We start from the raw sequence: 21741 nt of genomic DNA, 5'->3' as shown, positions 1-21741 counted from the left end.
ACAGTCAAATGGACTACTTGTACTGTCAGGACAAAAATAAATTTCAAGATCTGGGCCATAATTTTCAACTACTACAAAGAGATTTTAAGAGTTCATGCCTCTTAAAGGAGATCATCTGATTTATATCAGGCAAAAGTTCAGTATGAGTTTATGGTTTTATTGTCATATACAAGCATTGTGACTAGCAAGATCCATTGTGAAATTATAAGCTTAGTCATGTAATTGCTGTGAAACAGTAGTGTCATAATTCTAACTGCACAAAAGAATTATTCTTGTGAACCACTGTTCTTTCAGTGGAATGACTCCCAGCTTCTCACTGGGAGCAGGATCAGAATCTCGTTCTCTCTGTATCAAGGTTTACTCACTAATGGGAATTAGGAGGAAAATTATTGCTACATAATTGTCACTGTATCTAAACCAAACACTCCAGGTGGAATAATACTTTGTTCCCTTTTAATAGTGTCAATTAGCAAGGTCAGCTGCCTATTCAGAAACTTAATAACATGTCCATAGTAATAGAAGCATCATGACTCTCAGAGATTTCCCACTTACAGTAAAAATTGTCTGCCTCGGGCTCAGATGACTTTAACATAAAAAACCTACATGAAAATCCAAGACGGCATTTACTTACCACTGACTCCGCTCAATGCCAGAATTATATCATCATACACTGAAGAGAAAAAAAGAAAAGGGAAAAAAAGAAAATGTACCATCAAAATTCAATCAGAATACGGTTTTGTTATGTTCAGTTTAATTAAAGCAATATGGGAAATCTTCACATCCTTAGGCAAAGAAAACCATTAAAATTGCAACAGGTGTATGGGACAAATTGGAGGCTGTCTGGGTACAGCATATGAATTCTCTGCTGTGTCACTCAGTATTTCTGTTGTGCATGGAGTCAGATGTCTGTTGCCAAATCTTCGTCTTTGTACCCCTCAGGCCAGAAACAATAAAAGGTCATTAAAACTGGAGAGTTCACATTCAAAGGAGATTACAGGGGAAAGAGAAATTGTCACAATCTAGGTGAAAACAGTTTTTACTTGCTCCCTGTAGGATGGCATTTGACAAATATAAACCCCTTCAACAGCAAGTGAAAGAAACCAGGTATCATATCAAGCTTTTGAAATATCACAGAGCTGATGGGCTTGCAGATGGGGAGAACCCTGGAGACAAGGGCAGAAGAGCAGGGAACTCCTTCATAGCAGAAGAATCCTATTCAGTGTCACTGTGTAAGATGGAAAGAGAGAGAAAGAAAGAAAGAAGAACCTTAATCTGAAGAATGCATATTCAAGGTTGAAGAATTTTTATTAGTAGGGAAGACAGAAAAATGCATGCAGTCCAGAAAATACTACTTGTATATTTGGCATGTATTGATCTGTATGTGCACATTTTTTCTCTCTGCTAAAATAAATCGTGATTCAATTCCATAACCATCTGCAAACTCCAGTATGTTCCTACTGGCATGTTGACATGAGGACATGAATTGCATACTATATATACATTACATTACAGATGTCTGGGAAAGTGGGGTTATATTACCTATACCTTCTAAATGGGATGTTTTTTTCTGAAGGAATAATGGGCAGAATTTATGCAGAGGAAAAGTGCCTGAGAGACTATCAAGTAATGATACAGCTTTCTGAGGTAAACCACAGCTTAAGAACTCAGCCAGTTATTCACCTTTTCCTCTTATTTCAGGTACTTCCTCAACCTGCTGGGGAAAAAAAAAAACCCAAACCAAAAAGTGAAGATCTTTGGTAAACCAAGTTAATTTTTTAACATGTCTGTCTGCTTCTGTTAGGACCCAGCAAAAAATATTCATTATTTGGGTCAAATGTCTACAGGCAGGTGGGATGAAACCAGGTTCACTTTGGCCTAGTTGATGGGACTTAAGCAAAGAAGCCCAGGGAAGCTCTCTTTACCAAAGCTGAGTAAAAATCACTTATGTTGGCAACATATCAGTCTTTGCTATAGTCTCAGAAGTAAACTAAAAGTTATTTTAATGAACAAATTTAAATATGCATAGAATTACAATAGTTCACTGTGATACCTAGTAGCATATGAAACCTTATTTAAACGCCTATCATCAGTGCATTTTAGACTAGATTCTCCCACCCTTATTTGGATTGATCTTCATCTGAATGTCAGTGCACACTGAGCTTGAACTAACCTGCCCCCATACAATATGCAGTCTTCCAGTGCCCCATTCATGCTAACTTTTTTGTACATCCTTTATGTTTCAAGGTTAACTCCACCATTTAGGAGACCCAATGTCTGGTTTAACACTGCAGTTCTTGTGGGTTTGCTGGTTATAATTTTCAAAGCCTCCGGGCCCACAGATTTAGACATTCTCTAAATTCTCTAAATATGCATTTAACTGGACATATCCAGTACAGCACAGTCTTGCCATACCTGAATTATAGTCTCTGGAAGCTGGAAGGACCCCTGACCATAAGATGGAGAACTACTGTCCCTGTTATTTATTCCAGTGTTTAGGATACCCCTTACTTAAAGAGTAAGTTAAGAAGAGGGGTCAGCAGAATCAATACCATGGACTTCCGGAGGGCAGACTTTGGCCTGTTCAGGGCACTGGTTGGGAGAGTCCCTTGGGAGGAAGTCCTGAAGGGCAAAGGAGTCCAGGAAGGCTGGGCTTTCTTCAAGAAGGAAGTCTTGAATGTGCAGGAGCAGACTGTCCCCAAGTGCCGCAAGACGAACCGGCAGGGAAGACAACCGGCCTGACTGAACACTTCTGCTGACACTCAGGGAAAAAATAGTCTACCACTTTTAGAAGAAGGGGCGGTTAACAAAAGAAGAGTACAGAGACCTCATTAGGTCTTACAGGGAGAAAATTAGGCTTCTACCAGGAATAGTGTGGCCAGCAGGAGCAGGGAGGTGATCGTGCCTCTGCACCCGGCACTGATTAGGCCATATCTCGAGTACTGTGTGCAGTTTTGGACCCCTCCCTACAAGAAGGACATAGAGTTGCTGGAGCGTGTCTGGAGAAGGGCAACAAAGTTGGTGAAGGATCTGGAGAGCAGGTCTTGTGAGGAGCGCCTGAGGGAACTGGGGTTGTTTAGCCTGGAGAAGAGGAGGCTGAGGGGAGACCTTATCGCTCTCTACAACTACCTGAAAGGAGGTTGTAGTGAGGTGGGCGTTGGTCTCTTCTCCCAGGTCACTAGTGAAAGAACAAGAGGGAATGGCTTTAAGCTGCATCAGGGGAGGTTTATATTGGATATTATGAAAAATTTCTTTACTGAAAGAGCAGTCAGGCATTGGAACAGGCTGCCCAGAGAGGTTGTAGTGTCACCATTCCTGGAGGTATTTAAAAGATGTGTAGATATGGCACTTCAGGGCATGGTTTAGGAGACGTGTTAATGTTGGGTTGACAGTTGGACCTGATGATTCCAACCTTTATGATTCTATGATTCTATACCCCTTACTTGAAAATCCATAGACTGAGGGAATGATATCTGTGTATATATCAAAGGACAGGAAGGGAGGAGGTGGTTAAAGAGGACGTACTCTAATAAGAGGTGGAGATTGTACTGGTTTTGGCTGTGATAGAGTTAATTTTCTTCATAGCAGCTTCTGTGGTGCTGTGTTTTGGATTTGTAACTAAAACAGTTTTGATAAAACAGGGACGTTTTAGCTATTGCTGAGCAATGCTTACACAGGCCTTCTATTTCTGTTCTTCAGACTGCCCTACCAGCGAGGAGGCTGGGTCTGCACAAGAAGCTGGGAGGGGCACAGCCAGGACAGCTGACCCCAGCTGACCCAAGGGATATCCCACACCAAATGGCATCATGCTTAGCATATAAAGCTGGGGGAAGAAGAAGAAATGGGCAACCTTCAGAGTTACGCCATTGGTCTTCCAAATAACTTATGTGTGATGGAGTCCTGCTTTCTTGGAGGTGGCTGAACACCTGCCTGCTGATGAGGAGCAGTGAATGAATTCCTTGTTTTGCTTTGCCTGCAGACACAGCTTTTGCTTACTATCTTAAACTCTTTTTATCTCAACCCACAAGTTCTCCTACTTTTCACCTTCCAGTTCTCTCCCCCATCCTACTGGGGGAGAATGGGCAAGCTGCTGTGTGGTGCTTGGTTGCTGCCTGCTGGGGTTAAACCCTAAAAACAGCTGTATGATTTTACAGTTTAATTAACTGTCAGTCCCCATTGACAGTCTCACATCAACATATTAAGTGGTTTGGTACTTTATGGCATTTTGTAGACAGTAAAGCTTAACAAATTTGAGAAAGAGAGCGAGCTTTCTACAAAAGGTATCACAAAGAAGAGAATTCTGTCTGATTAGAAACTTACTTCATTTCTTGCCTGTTAGAGTGCTAGAGATTAGTTATTACAATGCCCAGTGCCTCCCCTTCTAAACTGGTGATTGCAGTTCAGGCCTCTATAACATAAGAAGAGAACAGAAATGCAAAGGACCCCAAAAATGTTTGCTAGCACCGTTTGCAAGGATTGATCTTTGACACCTCCTGAGAACACGTGGAGATTATTATTTCAATACTGTAAACTGAATGTTACCTTTTCCTGATAATTCAAGAGTAGATACATCATGACCTCTATCATCTGATAGTGTTGCCTTATAAACTCCTTCATCTTTGCGAGACAGCTACAAGGAAAACAAAAAATGTTTACTGACAAACTTGATAATAGTACATTTGCTTAACCCCTGCATGATTTTCTAAATCAAACAATATACATTGTACTGGATTCTGGTTAAAAAATCTTAATCAGAGATGAGATGGAAACTCTGAGTGGTTTGTGCATGCTGTTTTTATGGAGTTGTAGTTAGTTCTTAAGCCTAAAACATATTCTGATTTCAGTTCAATTTCCTTGTGAAACCATGTTTTTTCTCTTGTTCCAGAAAGACAAAAAGGATTGATCTCAGTCAGTAGAAATTACAAGTAGTGTAGTAAGATGTAGCAGAGGGTAATTTCAACCCACACAAACTAGAAAAACAATTTTTCTTCAACGAAAATTATTATTTTTTGAATCAATCTATCTGAAGTGTAACAACAGATCTAGATCCTTTAACTGTCCAAACATCAACTCAGTAGCTTTCATTCAAGCAGCAACTGTAGTCAAATTATATCTATGCTATGTAAACAATGAATTCATTACCCTTGGAGAGCTTGCATTCTAAAATCTAACACAGTGATATTGCATTAAAGGCAGTAGGGGTTTTTGGTTTGGGTGGGTTTTTTTAATTTATTTTAAAACCGGAAGGAAAAAATATAAATAATTATACATAGTTTGGAGGTTATTTAATTGATCCTTAGACTTATACAAGCCCACAAGCAAGTAAAACATAGTAGAAGCATCATATATTTGAATGACAAGTAACAAGAGCAATTCAAGACAAGCAGAAACCACCCTCTCCAAAAAAAAAGTCTAATCAAGAAATATGAAGCCACTGGAAAGTCAGTGTCCTCTTGCAAGGGAAATGAAGAAAGTAAATTAGAAGAATATGAAACCAATAAATAAAATAAATAAATCAATTAAATGGAATGCACATTATGCTGAAAGCAGAAAAACTTGATCCAGGAGGTTTTTGCACTTGACAAAGGCAGCAACTATGCAAGCTAAGGCTTCAGAGACAAGTTAGGTCCTGTTGCATAAAGATAAATCTTAAGAAGCCATATACCTCAAACCTATTCATTTTAGGCAATAAAACTGAAACACTGTCAGAAATGAGGTGCTTGAACAAATTGAAAAATTAAGGAGCAATAAGAAAGAATGAGATAGAGTTCACCTAAGGACACTGAAACAACTTAAGCATGAACTGTCTGAGCTGATAACAAAAATAGATACTCTTACTAGCATTAGTTGCTCACCAGCTAATTGAAGGGTAGCAAATACACATTTTCTTAAAATGGTTCTCAGAAGTCATGATAGCTGGTTTAGTGCTCTGCCTGGCAAATCTATAGCGTGTCAAGCAGAAGCTGCCATTTCTAATCAGTAGGTGATACTGTACCCTGGGAATACTGAGATGACATTCTCCCTTCTGCAGATCAGGCACCTCATCAACGTCAATCCCAGAACCATCCTTATACCACTTGAAAGCTGTCTCCTTCTTTGTGTTTGCAACCTGTACAACAGAAAAGGCACATAAGCCTGTCTGTGTCCTGAATAAAGTTATTGCACTGTAGGTAGTCACATAGGTACTTTCAACATAAGAAACCAATTTTTTTATAACACGTGTCAAATAAAACTAAGTGAAAGATCTATTTCAACAAGTCCTACTAAGCAAATCTTAGTCCTATGGTATTTATTTGCAGCACAGAACTAGTCAGAAGCATACAGTTTACAGCTTCAAAGCCCTATCAAATCCTTAAAGGCAGTCCTGTCAATCTCTTCCCTTAAAGGGTTTTGCACCCTTGCTATGCGGTTGTAGCTTGCCTAGAGATACCTGTGAGTAGTATCTTTGAAATTAGAGCTGCTGAACTCTCCTTTATCTTGTTGTATTTGCCATGTGTCTCGAGAGAGCTCTAACAGAGAACTTATGCCCTATCTTAGAGAGTCTTCAGCCAATTTGCAGATTTATCCCAGCTACTTAAGCAGTGTCTTTCAGGGCTAAACTGCAGATGGTAACTGAAATTACTATTCTGAAAGTATCTGAGGCTTCAAAATTGTGAGCTATACCAGAAATCTTTTTTTTCTACTACATTGTGTCCTATGGGAATTACAAAGACTTCAGGAATCCTACAAATTGCAGTCTCTCGCAACACAAAGGGGCTTAACAACATAGTGCAAATCCAGAGAAGCTGCTTGAAAGCCAGAATTTTGCTGTAGTAGCAGCAGCTCATCTAAGCAATGTATAAATAGTCTACATCTATACCTCAAGTACTGCTATAATTTTGAAATATAAATTGTGTATTGGTGATGCTTAAAATATCACTAGATGAATGACCTCAAACTGTGAATTCAAAGAAGCTAAAAGCCCAGCTCTTTTTAGAAACCCTGGCAATATATTTTATTTTTCTCATTTTCAGAAATGCTATGGTTTATTTGACATCACTATCCCCACTTCTTCTAAAAATCACGAAAATGAAATGCTGTTTCCATGCATAGCCTGAATTCCCAGTCAGCATTATTTTAGTAGAAGGACAGAGCTGGCAGGACAATTCTTAGTCCCCAGGCTGTTTCTTTAAAAAGCTTCCTTAAAAAAGAACTGAACAAATGGATAGAGGGAAGCCCAGAAGTTAAAACAGATCTGCAATAGTTTTCAAGTGGCTTACCTGGAGGGAAAAACATGCACCAGTTTCTAACCATTTCACATTAGAGAAGTCATTCCATAGATGAACAGCTCTATGAAAGTTCTCTATAGAGGTGAATAGACAAATAGGAGGGCCTCCTATATTGATTCCTGGACATCTCTATAAAACCTGCTCAGATTAATCCCATATATTGCTGCTTAATAACCAGTGTGGTTGCTATGGTTCTCTGACAGAGTACTTGAGATCACAACCTGGCCCAAAGCAATGCCTTGTTTGAGAAAAGTGAGCAGCACTTTACATTTACCAGTAACCACAAAGTGGCTAATCCTGTAGTCATATGACATGAGTGGCTATTTTATTTGAGCAAAGCATGAAGGAACAAGCCTTTAATGCTTTTCAACAATTTTTCATCAAAGACTGTTAGCTCTCAACCTGACAATAAATAGACTGAGTTTCAGACACAGGCAATTTGCAGTGCCAAAGTTATTTCATGTTGACATTTACTATGAAAAGTTACCTTTTTTGCTGCTTAGCCACACACTAAAAATCTTGGGTTTAACAGACACAGTACAAATAAGGGTCAAAGTTATGCAAGAGTAGGTAGTTTCTGAACGTTCTGAAATTTAGAAGTACTTGAAGAAAAATGACAGTAGATGCTGGCATACGAAGAAATATAAAAACACAATAAAAAGCAAATACCATCAGATTATCACTCAGATGGACAAACATGTCCCATTGGCATGCAGAGGCTACAATACCAAGAACAAGGTCACCAGTCCCAGCTATTTCAGAATTAAATACTAAGTTAATCAGAAGTCCGAAAGGTCCAATCACATAGAAAATAAGTGGTACGTGAGGTAACATGTATTACTTCTGATATACTCTTTTATAACACAATCCATAATTGTTCATTAATTGTTCATTATTACTGTTACTATTACCTGGATTATACAGTCAGTCCTCTGCCCTACACAAGCTTCCAGTTGACCTGGTTTCCTAACACCCCTATTTCATGCCATGGCTTTTGGGAAAGGCAAGGACAAAGGCACTCTCTTACTGGTATTTCCTTCACATTATCCCAGGCTCTTTCAAGAGGTAAAAACACCCATGACAATTATTTTTGTACAGAAGCAATAAACAGAGCCTAGAAGAGACATGGGCCAGGTGCCTTGATATAGCCTGGGGAGGCAGGGGTTGCTCCCTGAATGTTTTTATTACCACAGCAGTAGCCCAGGGCAGCCACACTTCTAACCTGAATGTCAGGTGTCTGAAGTTCGTAGGAAAAATCCAGGCTTTATTGTTCAAATTCTCCTATGTACAAATATCAGTTAAACAGGCATAAACAATACCACCATGTGAACCTAATGGCCGGTCACATACTAACAGTAACAAACATTATAAGGTCAATGGCATAGTTAAAATGATGAGTGTGCAAACACTCACATCCTAGATTTCATTTACATAAAATGTTCTGACCTTGTGAACAAAAAGTACACTGGTGAAAAGCATATAATCAGACGCTCAGCCTTTCACAGTTTCAGTGGTATAAAGAGGCTCGACACTCAATGAAAAGAAGGATAATTTCAGATTAATTTGTAAAGAATTAACACTAGTATAACTGGTTCAGCAACATTTAATTCCCCATGTGAATGAAAGGATAAGCAAGGTTCATGCCTGTGGCAAACGCATGTCAAGATTATGAAGTACTCCAGCTATGCAGCAAAGGTACCGAGTTAGCTAATGAATGTTGAGCCCTAAAATGGGGGCACACAGAATGGCAGCTTCACCACCCAGGTCAGTTCTGCTGGGAATAATTGGAGGTTTAAAGGTCTCCTAATTAGTGAGCAGAAAAAAACAAAGGAAAAAAAAAAACAAAAATGTGCATGTAAATTGCTCATAATGAATGATTCACATTAGTCTAATTAAAGGCCAAAAACTTATTCAAAAGAAATAGAGAAAATTAATACAAAAAAGTCCATATTACAGGAAAAAGCAATGAAGAAGAGTTTGATGCCTGTTGAATTCAATTAACTTAGTCATTTAGACCTCTAATTAGTCACTCTAGAAAAGCAACAAAAATGGAAATATATCAGTTTAGAGTGGCACATAAAGATGTTAATAGCGGAAGTTACTCTGAATTCCATGCACATTAGCATTAGTTAAGATTCAAAAGTCATTAGCCAAATATAATAAAAATCATTTTTTATAACTTTAATTCTAGAAGCCTTTGTTGCATGTTCGCTTACAGTTGATTTAATAACAGATGTCTTGGTAGAGGAACATCTAAATCAGAAAACAGTGAGGAAAGAGTTTGAGTTCTGGATTTTTGTGGCTATTTTTTGAGGAAGGAACAAGGACCATTAAGGGATGAATATTTTGTTTAAATTATTTTAATGGCTCACAATTATTATAAAGAATTAGATCAGCTAACACATTTGGAAATGTCCTATAATTTTTTTTTGTTTTAATGAAGACTACTGCTGAAGAGTAGTAAGTCAGAAGTTTTGTATTGAAGTATTTCTAAAAAATAAAAAAAAAGGTTTCATATGGAACTTTTAATTTTAAAAATAGCAAAATCTTTCCTCACATTTTCCTAGCTCAATTTTTAATCAACACATTAAAACAAATTATTTCAAGTATATTTCCTCACCTTACAAGCAAGTAAAACTTCACATTCCTCTGTAACTTTCCAATACAAGAACTCTGAGAAGTGAGGGCCTAAGAAACAAAATTGTCTTAAAGCATACATTGTAGAATGAAGAGTACCAGAGACATCCAGTGAAAGAAAGAAAAAGGATGACAATCATATTATAACATCCTTACACCAGAACGGTGAGAGGGAACTCCTGAACTACCCATGCACTAGAAGGAAAATCCTGCAGTAAGCTTTTGTCATACTGACCCAGGTGTCTACAGTACGGCTTAGAAACCTGAAGCTCATCTCTGTTTGTATGATGTCATGTAGTATTTCAAAATGTAAAATGGTGAGACAAATTAGTTTACTGAATATGTTTATGCCCAATTGCCAACTAAACATAGGAAAGAAACAGAGTAGCTACAAACAAGTGTGCAAACAATGTATTTAATGCAAAGGGAACTGGAGAATAACCAAGTGTATCAAAACACCCAATTAAATATTCAAAGCAGAAATCCTATGCCAGACATGCAGGGACAATTTGTCCAAATTATGTAAAGTTAAAAAATGTATTAATCATTACAAGCACTACAGGAAATAATCCTTTTCCCCACTGAGGTTCCAATCCTGCAAATATATATCCTTAAGTAAATTTACTGACATACATAGCCTTTTTAAGCTTACTGTGGTTATTCACATCAGTAAATTTATATGTTTTAGTGTCTGCAAGATCAAGGCCCATAATTGCAATATCCAAACCTGGGAGGTAGCAGAATCCCAGACTTTCATTTAAATCATTGAGAACTGAAAGATCTTGTGAGTTTACACTGTAAGTGGTATAATTTCTTTTCTAAATCCAGTAAAAAGAAATCCCCTCCCCCCAAAAAATAGAAAATAATAGAATTACAGTACTTATGTCGAGAATCTTACCCAAGCTATTTAGAAGAAATGTTTTTAATTATTATTGTTAGTTTCATCCTAAAAGCTATGTTCTTGCCAAGTGAAAATTACAAACTAGAGCTTAAACTCAATTTTTTTAAGGATTTAAGCAATAGAATCCTGAATTAGGTATCCAGTAGTAATTCTTTCTTCCAGCTGCAGACAATATCAATAACAAACTCTGTAACTGTATAGCAACTATGCAACAAATATATATTTAGTTTCTGGAATTTTGCCTGGACAGAAACTACAGGATCAGGTTTTTAATCTTCCTGTCTGACACTATGCTCTCTACTCTTCTGTCAATTATATTGAAGGGACAATTTGTATGTTTAAAACTAAATGTGCTGAAATGTGTTGTTGGATTAGAGCCTACAGTAGGCACACTTCTCATTAATATTGAGCAAAGATAATCTCTTGTAAGGACTCCCAGTTTGTTGCTCTACTAGCGAAAGTTCTGTCACAACTGGCACATATCATGTAACAATGTTGGAAAATAAGATCCACAAAGGGTTCAGTGTCTCCTCAAACTGAGCAACATACTCATCTTCTAATGAAATCAATGTCAATTTGAAGCACCTAGTATTCACCAAGAATGCATCCTGAGCTGCAAACTAGGCCTAAAGTCACCAATCTGCTCTACCTTACCTTGCTTCCTGAGAAATTCCTTTCGCTGGAGCTCAGATTCAGCCAATACTGCCTTGAATGCTACATTTTAGAAGAGATGAATGAAAAATGAGTTAGTTACAAAATTAGTCAAAGAATAATTGAAGTTCATTTCTTCATCAGAGTCAAAGTTTCAGTGTTTCAGTGAACATACCATCACCAATGAGAACTAATGAAGACTGGTTCTTGGCCTTTCCATCTTGAATCTGCACTGTGTAGGTACCTTCATTGTCAATTGTAAATCTGTCCATCACCATTTCTATAATGCCATTTGAACGGTCACAATTTATTTTATGCCTCTGAAATAAACAAGTAATAACTTTACTGTAGTATAGTGTACATTACTTATGATTCCCTATCAAATTAATCTTGTTCTATATCCCTAACTCTACGCTCAATCCTTTTCATGCCCTTTTACTTGTAAACTATGGAAACAGGTCTGTGCTTGTACAACAAGATCCCAGTGGTGACAGAAACCTCTGTGTGCAGCTGCATTTGGAATCCTCGAGTCATCATAATACGGGTGGTTTGGATTTAAAAATAATAGTTAATGGCACTATGCGTGTTTGAAGAAGAGCCTACGCAGCCAGCCTTTAGCTGCATTACAGCTTCCAGTTCAACAAGGGGTTTTGCTAGGCTGAAGCACTATTCCTAGCAGAGTCCAGAAATAGCTGGAAGTACTATGTTTGTAGATACAAGTGTGGATCTCCAACTAAATCCATCAGAACAAATCCAAAAACTCATCACAACTAAATATCTATGGGACATATGTGGCAACTCAATACTGGATCTTATTTTCTCACTAAAAGAGTTTATTTAGGAAGGGTATAATGATTTGCTTATCTAATGCTGGGTATTCCTTTCAAAGAACACTAAAGTGCAAGACCATGAGAACAGTAACTTGTACAAAACCAACAAAGCTCATAGGAACTGAAAAGATCAACAAAGTCCAGCAAAAGAGAATTAGAATTCTATCAGAACATCTAGTTACCTATTGAAGTTCTTGCAGAATGCCCAAAACACCAAATATTGACTTCAGTTAAAAGTTAAATATGCTTTTCACTGTTTGTGCCCTTTTTGCATTTGCTTTCTGTTAAATATTCCAGAAAAATAAGTTATTGTCAGGCATTGTCAAGGAAACAGAAAATTGTAAGCAAATATTGGACAATACTTGCAAAATGTGTGTTTTGAATTTGCAGGTACTATTTTAGATACAACCACCTTTTACTAAGTAATATCCTCTTTCATTCTGTGTGTAACAACCATGAGGAATGTGTGTCCCACTAGCAGTGATGTTGTTTGAATCTCAACTAACAAATTCCTGAAGCAAATCAACAATAATCCACGGAAATTACTTGGCAAACACTTTCAGTTAACCAGTGTGGCCCAGGATATTACATACTAACTGTTCCATTCGTGATGGGACAGGAAAATAAATGCCACCATCTAGAAGGAGTTCTATGCCGTAAATTATTAGAGACCCTGTTACTGTTAAAAGGAGACATGATGCCTTAAAACAAGAATGTTTTGATTAACCTTTTTATTGGATTCCAAAACTAGAAAAAGGTACCAGAAGTACTGGGGCATAAAGTTTAGGAAAGGGGAAGAAAGAAGGAAGGAAAATAAAGCTAGTAAAAATACCACTTATTAAACTCTCTGGGACCACTTCCTTAAGAGGAAGAACCCTTAAGTACTGATCCAAAATTAGTAGGAATGATTCCACAGACATATCTGCTTCAGCTTTGAGGGACACCTTCTGGCCAGCCTCAAGAGCAGATTCACTCTTGTATGCACAATAAGCCTGGAAGAATAGTGTAGACAGTCAAGAAGTTTAGCATTCATTACTGGTAGTTTCAAATGCACAAATGGTACTAGTTTAAATCTTAATGGGGTAACTAAAGAATGAAGAAAGAGAAAACATAATGGAATTAACAAACCAGTAGCCAAAATATTGATTAGGGTAGCAATTTAGTAAATAAATGACTTAGTGGGAAGAGACTGAGGTGCAACATTTTTATAAAATAACGGGAAAATGCTCATACAATTTGGATATGCGCTTTCCCATATATAGTTCAAAGAAAGATATAACATCAAAGAGTAAGACAAGATTTAATTAATCGGGAAATTAAGTAGAAAAATTACTTATGTAAGAATTCATCTGTAAGCACTGAAAAGATAAAGGTAGGTTGAGGTAGGTTAAAAAGAAAAGTTATAAACTTCACCAAACTATCAAAAAGTGCAAATTCAAATTTTCATTTACAGTCTCTTGCCCGCAGAGGTCAAGGACAACAGTTGCATTCATTTCATGAGTTCTCAGGGAGAATGTTAAATGGAGATTTGCCAGAAGCAGAAAAAGAAGAGCAAGATGTATGTTTTAATCTGATCCTTTATCACACTTCTAGAATTTTTTTTATTTCTTGCTTTTGGGTAAAGGAAAAAAAATAAGATATTAAAATGATAGCTGATTAAATGGGGCCCAATTCACTCAATTTTCAGATTATTTTGAAATGTTACTGAAACCATTCCCTGTTAGGTCCTAGAAGGAAAAATTTATCACTTCAGCCAATGTCAAGAATCAGACTACAATTCACCAGCATAACGGTCTATTGAACATGTTCAGTGACTGTAGCCCAGTCTCCAGGCAGGTTTTAGAGTGTAATTAGGCTTCTAACTATTGCCATTATGCAGCAAGATGAAGTTCAATGATTTTATGGGCACCATAAATACTAGGCTTTTATGTGACTTTCCACAAAAATATCATCAGTCTCCAAAAGTAAATGTCACCTGTGGGTTACTAATTAAAGATTTGAAATAATGCAGCTCCACTTCAAGACTCTCTCTGATGTCAACACTTACAAAACATATGCGAACTAAAAATAGCTTGTTCTGTTCAACTAACACTGCCAAGACAGAATATTGCCATTTCAATACATCCTAGTCACTAATATTCAGGTTTTCAGTGCTATAGTTTATTACTTCTTAAAGTAAGAAAAGCAGATAAGTATTTTACTCAGAAACACTTCTTCCACTTGTCAATATGTAATTAAGGTAAATGGTCTTTGCTTTTCTATGGTATAAAAATGCTGATAAGCTTCTCTGGATAAAACCAGGCTTTGCGTCCTCAGGAATAAACTGAACCTTTCCAATAGCTGCACTGGAGGTGGATTCCTCATAGGAAAAGACATTTCCACTGCTGTACTTCATGCCCAGTAGATGAACCATACACCAGTCCTGCAAAGGCATGACCTTGCTTTCTTCCGACCACTTTTTTGTGTCTCTTTCTATGAAAGGTCTTCCTAGAATTATAAAAATGCAGGAAGCTGGTGGCCCACCCTTTCATTTCTTTGTAGCCATTCAATGGTCATTTAGTGTCTAGGCCAAAATCTAAAAATAAGACCAAAAAAAAAAAAAAAAAAAAAAAAAAAGATAGTGACACCGTCTAAAAGTTTTATGTCTATGACCATTGTTGCATTGTCAAGTGCTTCCACGTTACATGTAAAACTAGTAGCAGTAGCCGCAGAGAGTCTCTGGGAACAGCATGTCTTGCTGGTTTGGAGTCCAAAACTGTACTTGAAGCAGCTTGAGCTATTTTCCTAAAATATTTGTGCACTACTTTTAATCAGATGTGTTTAATACTGGTCTGCATGTAATTTCTCCTTCTCTTTGGCTGTGGGTTGTCTAGCTACCCAAATACGTCTGAGTGTTAAACTTTGCCCTCTTTTTTTGGTATTAATAGGCTCACTTTGGAAAAGAATTTCATACTGCAAAAAGATTCAAGTTGAGGATTGTCATTCCTTTCAGGTATTATCTGACCTTAATAAAATGGTTTTAAGCAACTATAAAAATAGAATATCTATTAATGTGTAAAGGTTTATTAAACAAAATCATATACATATATATAGTACTCAGTATGTACTTACGTCACTGTTTTCAACTTCTTTATCATTAATAACGAATCTGAAGGTAGAATCTGGTGATAAGCTTTCAGCCTGAATCCAGAAACGAACTTCTCCTTTGTCAAGAACCTGATAAGCTAATTCTGATTTCAGAGGTATTGCTGCAGAAAGAAAAGCAATCAAAAGTCAATAATGACTGAATCCTTGTGAGAAAAAAGGACTATTATAGTAAAATATTAGTATCTCCCTATTATTTATGGAATGCTGGATATAGAATAAATTTTATGCAGGAGAAACATGTCTAATGCTGTCTTTGGCTGATTTTTAAATTAATTCCTCAAAGGGAGAAAAGAATTTACAGCTTATAGTTGCACATTTTTTAAGGAATCGGCTAGTGCAACCTATAGACTGTTGTAAAAGTTAAACTTTGAAAGACATTTAGGCAATGATGATTTTATTCAATGCAAACTAATATTCTTCTAAATGAATGGAAAGATAAGGAAACAAGTTGTTCCCTGAAAAATTAAACTGCCATTGTCTCAGGAAGAACCTTTGTGGAACTCCAGTCATAAGTATGTAATTATATTTCTTCTAGAAGTATCAAATACATTCAGATCTTCAACTTACTTGGATTCTTTATTTCATTGCTTAATTCCATCAGACGTTCTAACTCTGAAATTAAGAAAAATACTCATGTTTTCATTTATTCTGAAAAATACAGTCAGAAAACAAGTGTCAAATAAGGTATCAGCATCAGCAGATAATCTTAAGACTGATATGTGAAATACCCAACTCTTCGGAAAATGACTAAAAAATAAGATTTAAGAAACTTAAAATTCTGATACATGGATTTAACAAGTGTTCCTATTTCATGCATTTTCATGCACACTCTCTTATACAAAAGAATCTAAACAAAGGAGGAACCTATTTTAAACTCTCTATGGGATTTAAATTAAAGATGGGAGACAATAACTTCTAAGCCGTGTATGAGGTTCCTTTACCTGCTGACTTTCTTTCTGACACCATACCTGAAAAGCTTGTTTTACTGTGGCAGGAAACAAGACTGAGTGCAAATTAGTCTGGAAGAGGCACAGAAAGTTCTATTTAATGCACTAAATCCTCATGAAGGTTGCATGAGAGTCTAGAAATCACTTTGTTAGATTTTCATACTAACCCTATTTATCATATTCATTACTAATAAAGATTTGGAAAATGAACATTACTGTCAATTCCAAATTTACAGATAATGTAAAGACTAGGGGAAATTAGCAAGGATTTATGGCATGATCAAGAATTTAGCAAAATTACAGGAGAATTTATACCATTTAAGGAAATAAGTGGGCAGTGAAATAACAGGTTTCAGTGCTAAGATACAAAATCTGACACTTGTGCAGGGATCTAGTACAAATAAAAGTGTGATTTTGTGTGACAGATATGACCAGGGAAGGCACAAGCTAAGTGTGGGATGGGAAACACCTCAATGCTCTTCTACAAAAAAGCCTTCGAAGGTAGGACTGATGGTGACAAGACCTACAGACAGGTTTCAGTGACGCTTCAAACTAAGCCAAAGCAAAGTTCTTATGATCGAATGCATATCAGTCTTTTCCTACAGTATTCATTGGCAAATTAAAAATATTACAAGTTTATCTTCCCTAGAAGAAAGAAGGTATTGGTAATGACTAAGAGTCCACATAAATGGTCCATGTTCTGGAGAACAGTGTTTTCTGTGGCTGCACATGGATTTCTTCTCAACTCCTACTTTGAATGGGAGATTTGACCTGATTTGCACTGCGATAAAGTCCTGCCTACTATTAGACTCACACTCAGTCTCATCTCCTCTCCTTAAATGACTTAGAAAGAAGGTAAGATTTTCATGCTTAAGGAACTGTGTATAGAAATTACAGCCTGTGGACTGGGAAAGCACCAAAGTAATTTTTGTGCCATTTAAGAATAGCAAAGTTCCCACTTTGCCTTTCACCTCAGCATCTCTCAATGGTAAACCAAAGTCAGACTGAAGCAAATTCATTGCAACTCCAATGAAACAAAATTGCTGCAATGAAATAAAACAAAACTACTCTAAATTTAAGCAAAGGATCATTTAACACCATGTATTCAGATATTGTTAAAGCAGCATCCTTTTTCTCACACTCTTTTCACTAATTCTCTGCATCTCAGTCTTATGAAACTATATCTAGAGCCTCAAGGTCTGCCTCTGTATTAAGTTCCTTGGTAAGCAGAGATCTGATGCTAGCTTTACAGCTAACAGAGAATTAATTATTATAAGATGTGAAAGGCTATAAATTCAAAGCACAGCAAAAGTGACATACTAGAGAAAGGGATTCACAAAACAGTGAAAAAAGCAACATTTTCAGACATTTAACTGAAAGTGTAACAGATATTTGCAAACAGCATTACAGTCCCAGCATAAAGAGAACAATTCTAACTGGGCATATTCTTTATCTTTTTTTAAAGAAAATATGGCCTTAAGTTATCCCAACTTTTATTATTGTGATTATCAGAAAAATAAATAATCACACAAAGCCTGTTGTGTGGTCTTTTTTGGTTTGCCTTAAACCATAGGAATGAATGTGAGAGTTGTGGCATTTTGGTGGGGTTTTTTGTTTAGGTTTGGTTTTGGGGTTTGTTTGGGGTTTTTTTTAATAATTTTTAGTGCAGTTGAGGTGATAAAATGAAGAAAGACTTGAGATTGTAAGGATCTTACCTTCATCATCCATAATGAAGCTGGAGGAAACCCCATCTGTGTCAGTAACTGAGATAGAGTAAGTTCCCAAGTCTGATTTATCAGGATTTTTGAAGTACAGCTTAGAACTAAAATAATGAATAAAGGAGGATATAATTAGTGGAGTCTCTTGTGTTATTGAGATTTTTAACAGAACAAACTTCTAAGAATTTAATTGACTGGTATGACTTACTGATTTCCTTCTGTTTCAATCTTAAACTTATCAGAATCCTCAATCTCCTCATACGATTTACCCCACACAAAATGAGATGCATCTGTAGCTTCTTTGCATTCAAAAGCCAAGTAAATATTACCCTCATCATCCACACCTGAAGAGATTTCTTTTGTTCCTGCAAAATTGGAATCAGCTCAAATATCAAGGTTGCATCTCTCTTTCAAGCTGCAATTCAGAAATTACTAAAGCCCATGCAAATTTTGTCCCTCTTCACTAATAGATACTGATCTTAGTTGCAGGTCTTGAAGCATGTTTATGTCATATGCTGACTCAGCACCACATACTAGCAAGATTCTTACTCTACACAAAAAAAATACTAAAAATAATAAATACTTATTGAGAAACAAATCTATAAAATGAAATTGAATATGAGAAGATATGAACAGTTTAATTAATTTTATTATCACTCTTGAAGCTTTAATAAATGTCAGACTTCTTCACACTCACAGCAAGTAGCACCTTTGTTTATGAGAATATAAACTAAAATAACCAATTATCAAATATTTCCTGTAGTAAGTAAAGCAAAAAGTCTTGATAGTACCTCTCCATCCACACGGTTTTTTCTTTAAGCTTTAAGGCTAATAGCTTCTTAACTCTTGAAATACTTATCTGTGCTATGGTATCAAATCAGATTGATTAAATTCACTTCTAAGTATTTCAGCATTTTAGAAGCAGAGGAGATAAACTAGTTTGTTACCTGGCCGTGCCTCAACAAGCACTGGTTCAGATATCTCAGATGACTTGCCTACCCCAGCATCATTCACTGCACGAACTTTGAAAACATAGGTATGGCCCTCATGTAAATCAGTGACCTTGAACAAGATAAAGAGCAAAGCCAATTTAAAAAACAATCTAAACACTTTCATTTACTTAAATGAAGATGTTCACAGAAGCCCAAGTTCAAAAACACATATTTGTTTTACTCAATCGGATGTTTTTAGAACTCAGTTTTAAATTAATGAAAATGTTACCTTAAAATAGCGCTTCGAAGTAGGTTTTTCATTAGCAGTGATCCAGTCTTCTGTATCTACTTCCTTATAGTCTACTAAATACCCAGTAATAGGGCTTTTGCCTTCATACACAGGAGCTTTCCACAGAAGAACCAGTGATGTATTTCTAACTTCACAAATCGTGAGATCATAAGCAGGACCTAAAATAATTAAAATATTGGAAGTTCACTTCAGTATAATAAAGTTTGGCAAACGGCCCTTCAGAGGACAAGTTACACCACTTCAACTTTGTTTTGACTGTGCTTGCTTTCAAAAATCTCACCCTTTACAATAAACCTGGTATATGTGGTATTTAGGCCATTTTCCACTCATGGCTGTATACAGCAAGACCTGCTTTATGCAGTGAGTGGAACCAGTATTCTGAAGCATACATTCTTAGCTAGATCTCAGTTAACACCATTTTAAGGGAAAGTTATTCATGAGGAAAATCCATGCAGTTTAAAATTTTCAACAAGTGACAGAGGTTTCTTGTCTATTATTTCAATCACGAGCCCCACATCAATGTTGCTTCACTGAGCCTGACTCAGGGTTACAGTTTAGCATTAGGATTTTTATTTTTTGTTGGGATATACGAACCATGATCCTTCAGACTAATCCAAAACCCACTGGCACCAGTGGACTTTGGATCAGGCTTCTTGTTCCCTGACAGAAGAATTTTTCATTGTGAGGTGGACAATGATAGCCAAGATGAACTTCTCAAGAGGATATCTGTTAGGATCTATGCCAAAAACATCCTGATGCTCTATTAATAAGTGAGAGTTCATATCTTTGCAGCTATCAGGTTATGTTCTCCCTACTATACTTTCCTTCTCCTTCACTTAACTGTTCTAGTGCTATTCAGTTTAACTTGTAGCATTCATTTTTTACAATACTCCTGATAAGTATTTATACCAGTAGAGTATAAAAGCATAATCGTATCAGTTTCCTACCACGGTGAAAACACCCATGACAGAATACTGGTATTCAGCCAAATAATGTATCTGGAAGATTGCTTTTTCTGCTTTAAATTTACAGTAGGGAAACCTGAATGTACCTGAGACTTAGAGATTTTCTCAGTGTTGTCAGTTTGGCCTAATTCAAGGTATTACTTTTCCCTACAATGTCTCACCATTTAAAATAAAAAAAAGTAGAAAAACCTTACACATAAACCTGATTGCCTTTCCAGCCTACATGATGCTAACCAGTGATGAATGAACTTGAAATTTGTAAAGGATGTTATTCAGCAAATACACAGCAAAGAAACAGCAGAAAAATGTTTTTCCATAGTGGATAAGCACATTTCAGAAAAGAAGCATATAAGTACCCGTTGGAGACCTTATGAGGATAAATACTATATTGTTCACGGAAAGACTGAAATTTTCAAGGACTCTCTCTCAGGGCTCTTTAAAAATCCCAACCTAAATGTCTATATATCCACAGATAATTAAAATTCCACTGGCAGATGCATCTGCTAGAAATCTAGACAGTGGAGGAAAATGTGTAATGACGTATGTTCTATTCTGAGGATTCTGAGACCACAGACTTTTCTCTTTTTTTCAGTAATTTAAAATAATTCATTAGCTATCATTGCTAACTCACTGAGGCTTACAGAGTTCTGCAGAAGGATGAAATAATTATGGGCTCTGGGCAAGGAATCCATCACTCATGCTGGAAATCCTGCAAGGGGTTTTGGCTTTTCTAAGGAAACCTCACTTCCATAACAAAAGGTGGAAGAATATTTCGTTGACACTGGGAGTATATTGCAGTCACATTACATTAGTCTTCAGTAGCTTTAGTAAGTCAGGGAAGAGGGGGTCAGCCTCTTTCTTCCAGCCTTAAATCTCAATTATTTCATTTCATTATTGCTAAGCCATTGTTTAAAACTTATTCTAAAAAAGGCTTGTGAAATATTTTCACAGGTTTGGCAGTTTGGGGGAAAGGGGGTTGTTTGCCTGTGGTGTTTTTTTAAGCAGGAAGAATGCAATACTCTCGGTTCAAGTAGTTTCATAATGAGAACAATGTAATCAGATGAGGAGTAGAAAGGTCAGATTGTTCATTATGAAAATGGAAATTTCACCCTCTTCATTTCCTGAAAGTGCCTTTTATTTTATTTCTTTATATATCATTTAAAATGAAGGATAATCTTCCCTTGTTTACACAGACCATTTCATTGATGTTTTGAAAACACTGTAGAGAGTATAAACCACAGATCCCGTCTTTGAGGAAAATAATCGTTCCACTGATGATGCATTTATACTAAATATTACAAAATGGTAAGAAAATGTAATTAACATGAAGGGAGTTAAGGTCAGGAGATTAAACATTTTGTTATTGACAGCTTTGCCATTTCATTAAATCCAGAAGGTAAGATTTATGAACTCAGAAGAATTTAGCTAGGAAGCGTGC

The 21741-nt window shown here is 36.5% G+C and overlaps 1 protein-coding gene across 2 annotated transcripts in view; it reads right to left on the bottom strand.

Annotated features, from left to right (window-relative positions):
• MYOM2 (myomesin 2) overlaps nt 1-21741 on the bottom strand; it is an 82252-nt gene that overhangs the window by 9808 nt on the left and 50703 nt on the right. For both annotated transcript variants that reach the window (XM_075086933.1, XM_075086934.1), the window contains exons 21-32: nt 19318-19496; nt 19044-19158; nt 18305-18461; nt 18094-18200; nt 15999-16043; nt 15396-15532; nt 11630-11774; nt 11458-11517; nt 9886-9953; nt 5993-6106; nt 4540-4627; nt 632-670 (exon numbers count right to left, since the gene is read on the bottom strand). In XM_075086933.1, coding sequence (XP_074943034.1) covers nt 632-670; nt 4540-4627; nt 5993-6106; nt 9886-9953; nt 11458-11517; nt 11630-11774; nt 15396-15532; nt 15999-16043; nt 18094-18200; nt 18305-18461; nt 19044-19158; nt 19318-19496 — 1254 coding nt within the window. The remainder of the gene's footprint in view (nt 1-631; nt 671-4539; nt 4628-5992; nt 6107-9885; nt 9954-11457; nt 11518-11629; nt 11775-15395; nt 15533-15998; nt 16044-18093; nt 18201-18304; nt 18462-19043; nt 19159-19317; nt 19497-21741) is intronic.

Source organism: Phalacrocorax aristotelis, chromosome 3, assembly GCF_949628215.1.
Source record: "Phalacrocorax aristotelis chromosome 3, bGulAri2.1, whole genome shotgun sequence".
NCBI classification, from domain to species: Eukaryota; Metazoa; Chordata; class Aves; order Suliformes; family Phalacrocoracidae; genus Phalacrocorax; species Phalacrocorax aristotelis.
Note: the sequence above shows the minus strand (reverse complement) of the source record. Positions and strands in the feature narration are given on the sequence as shown.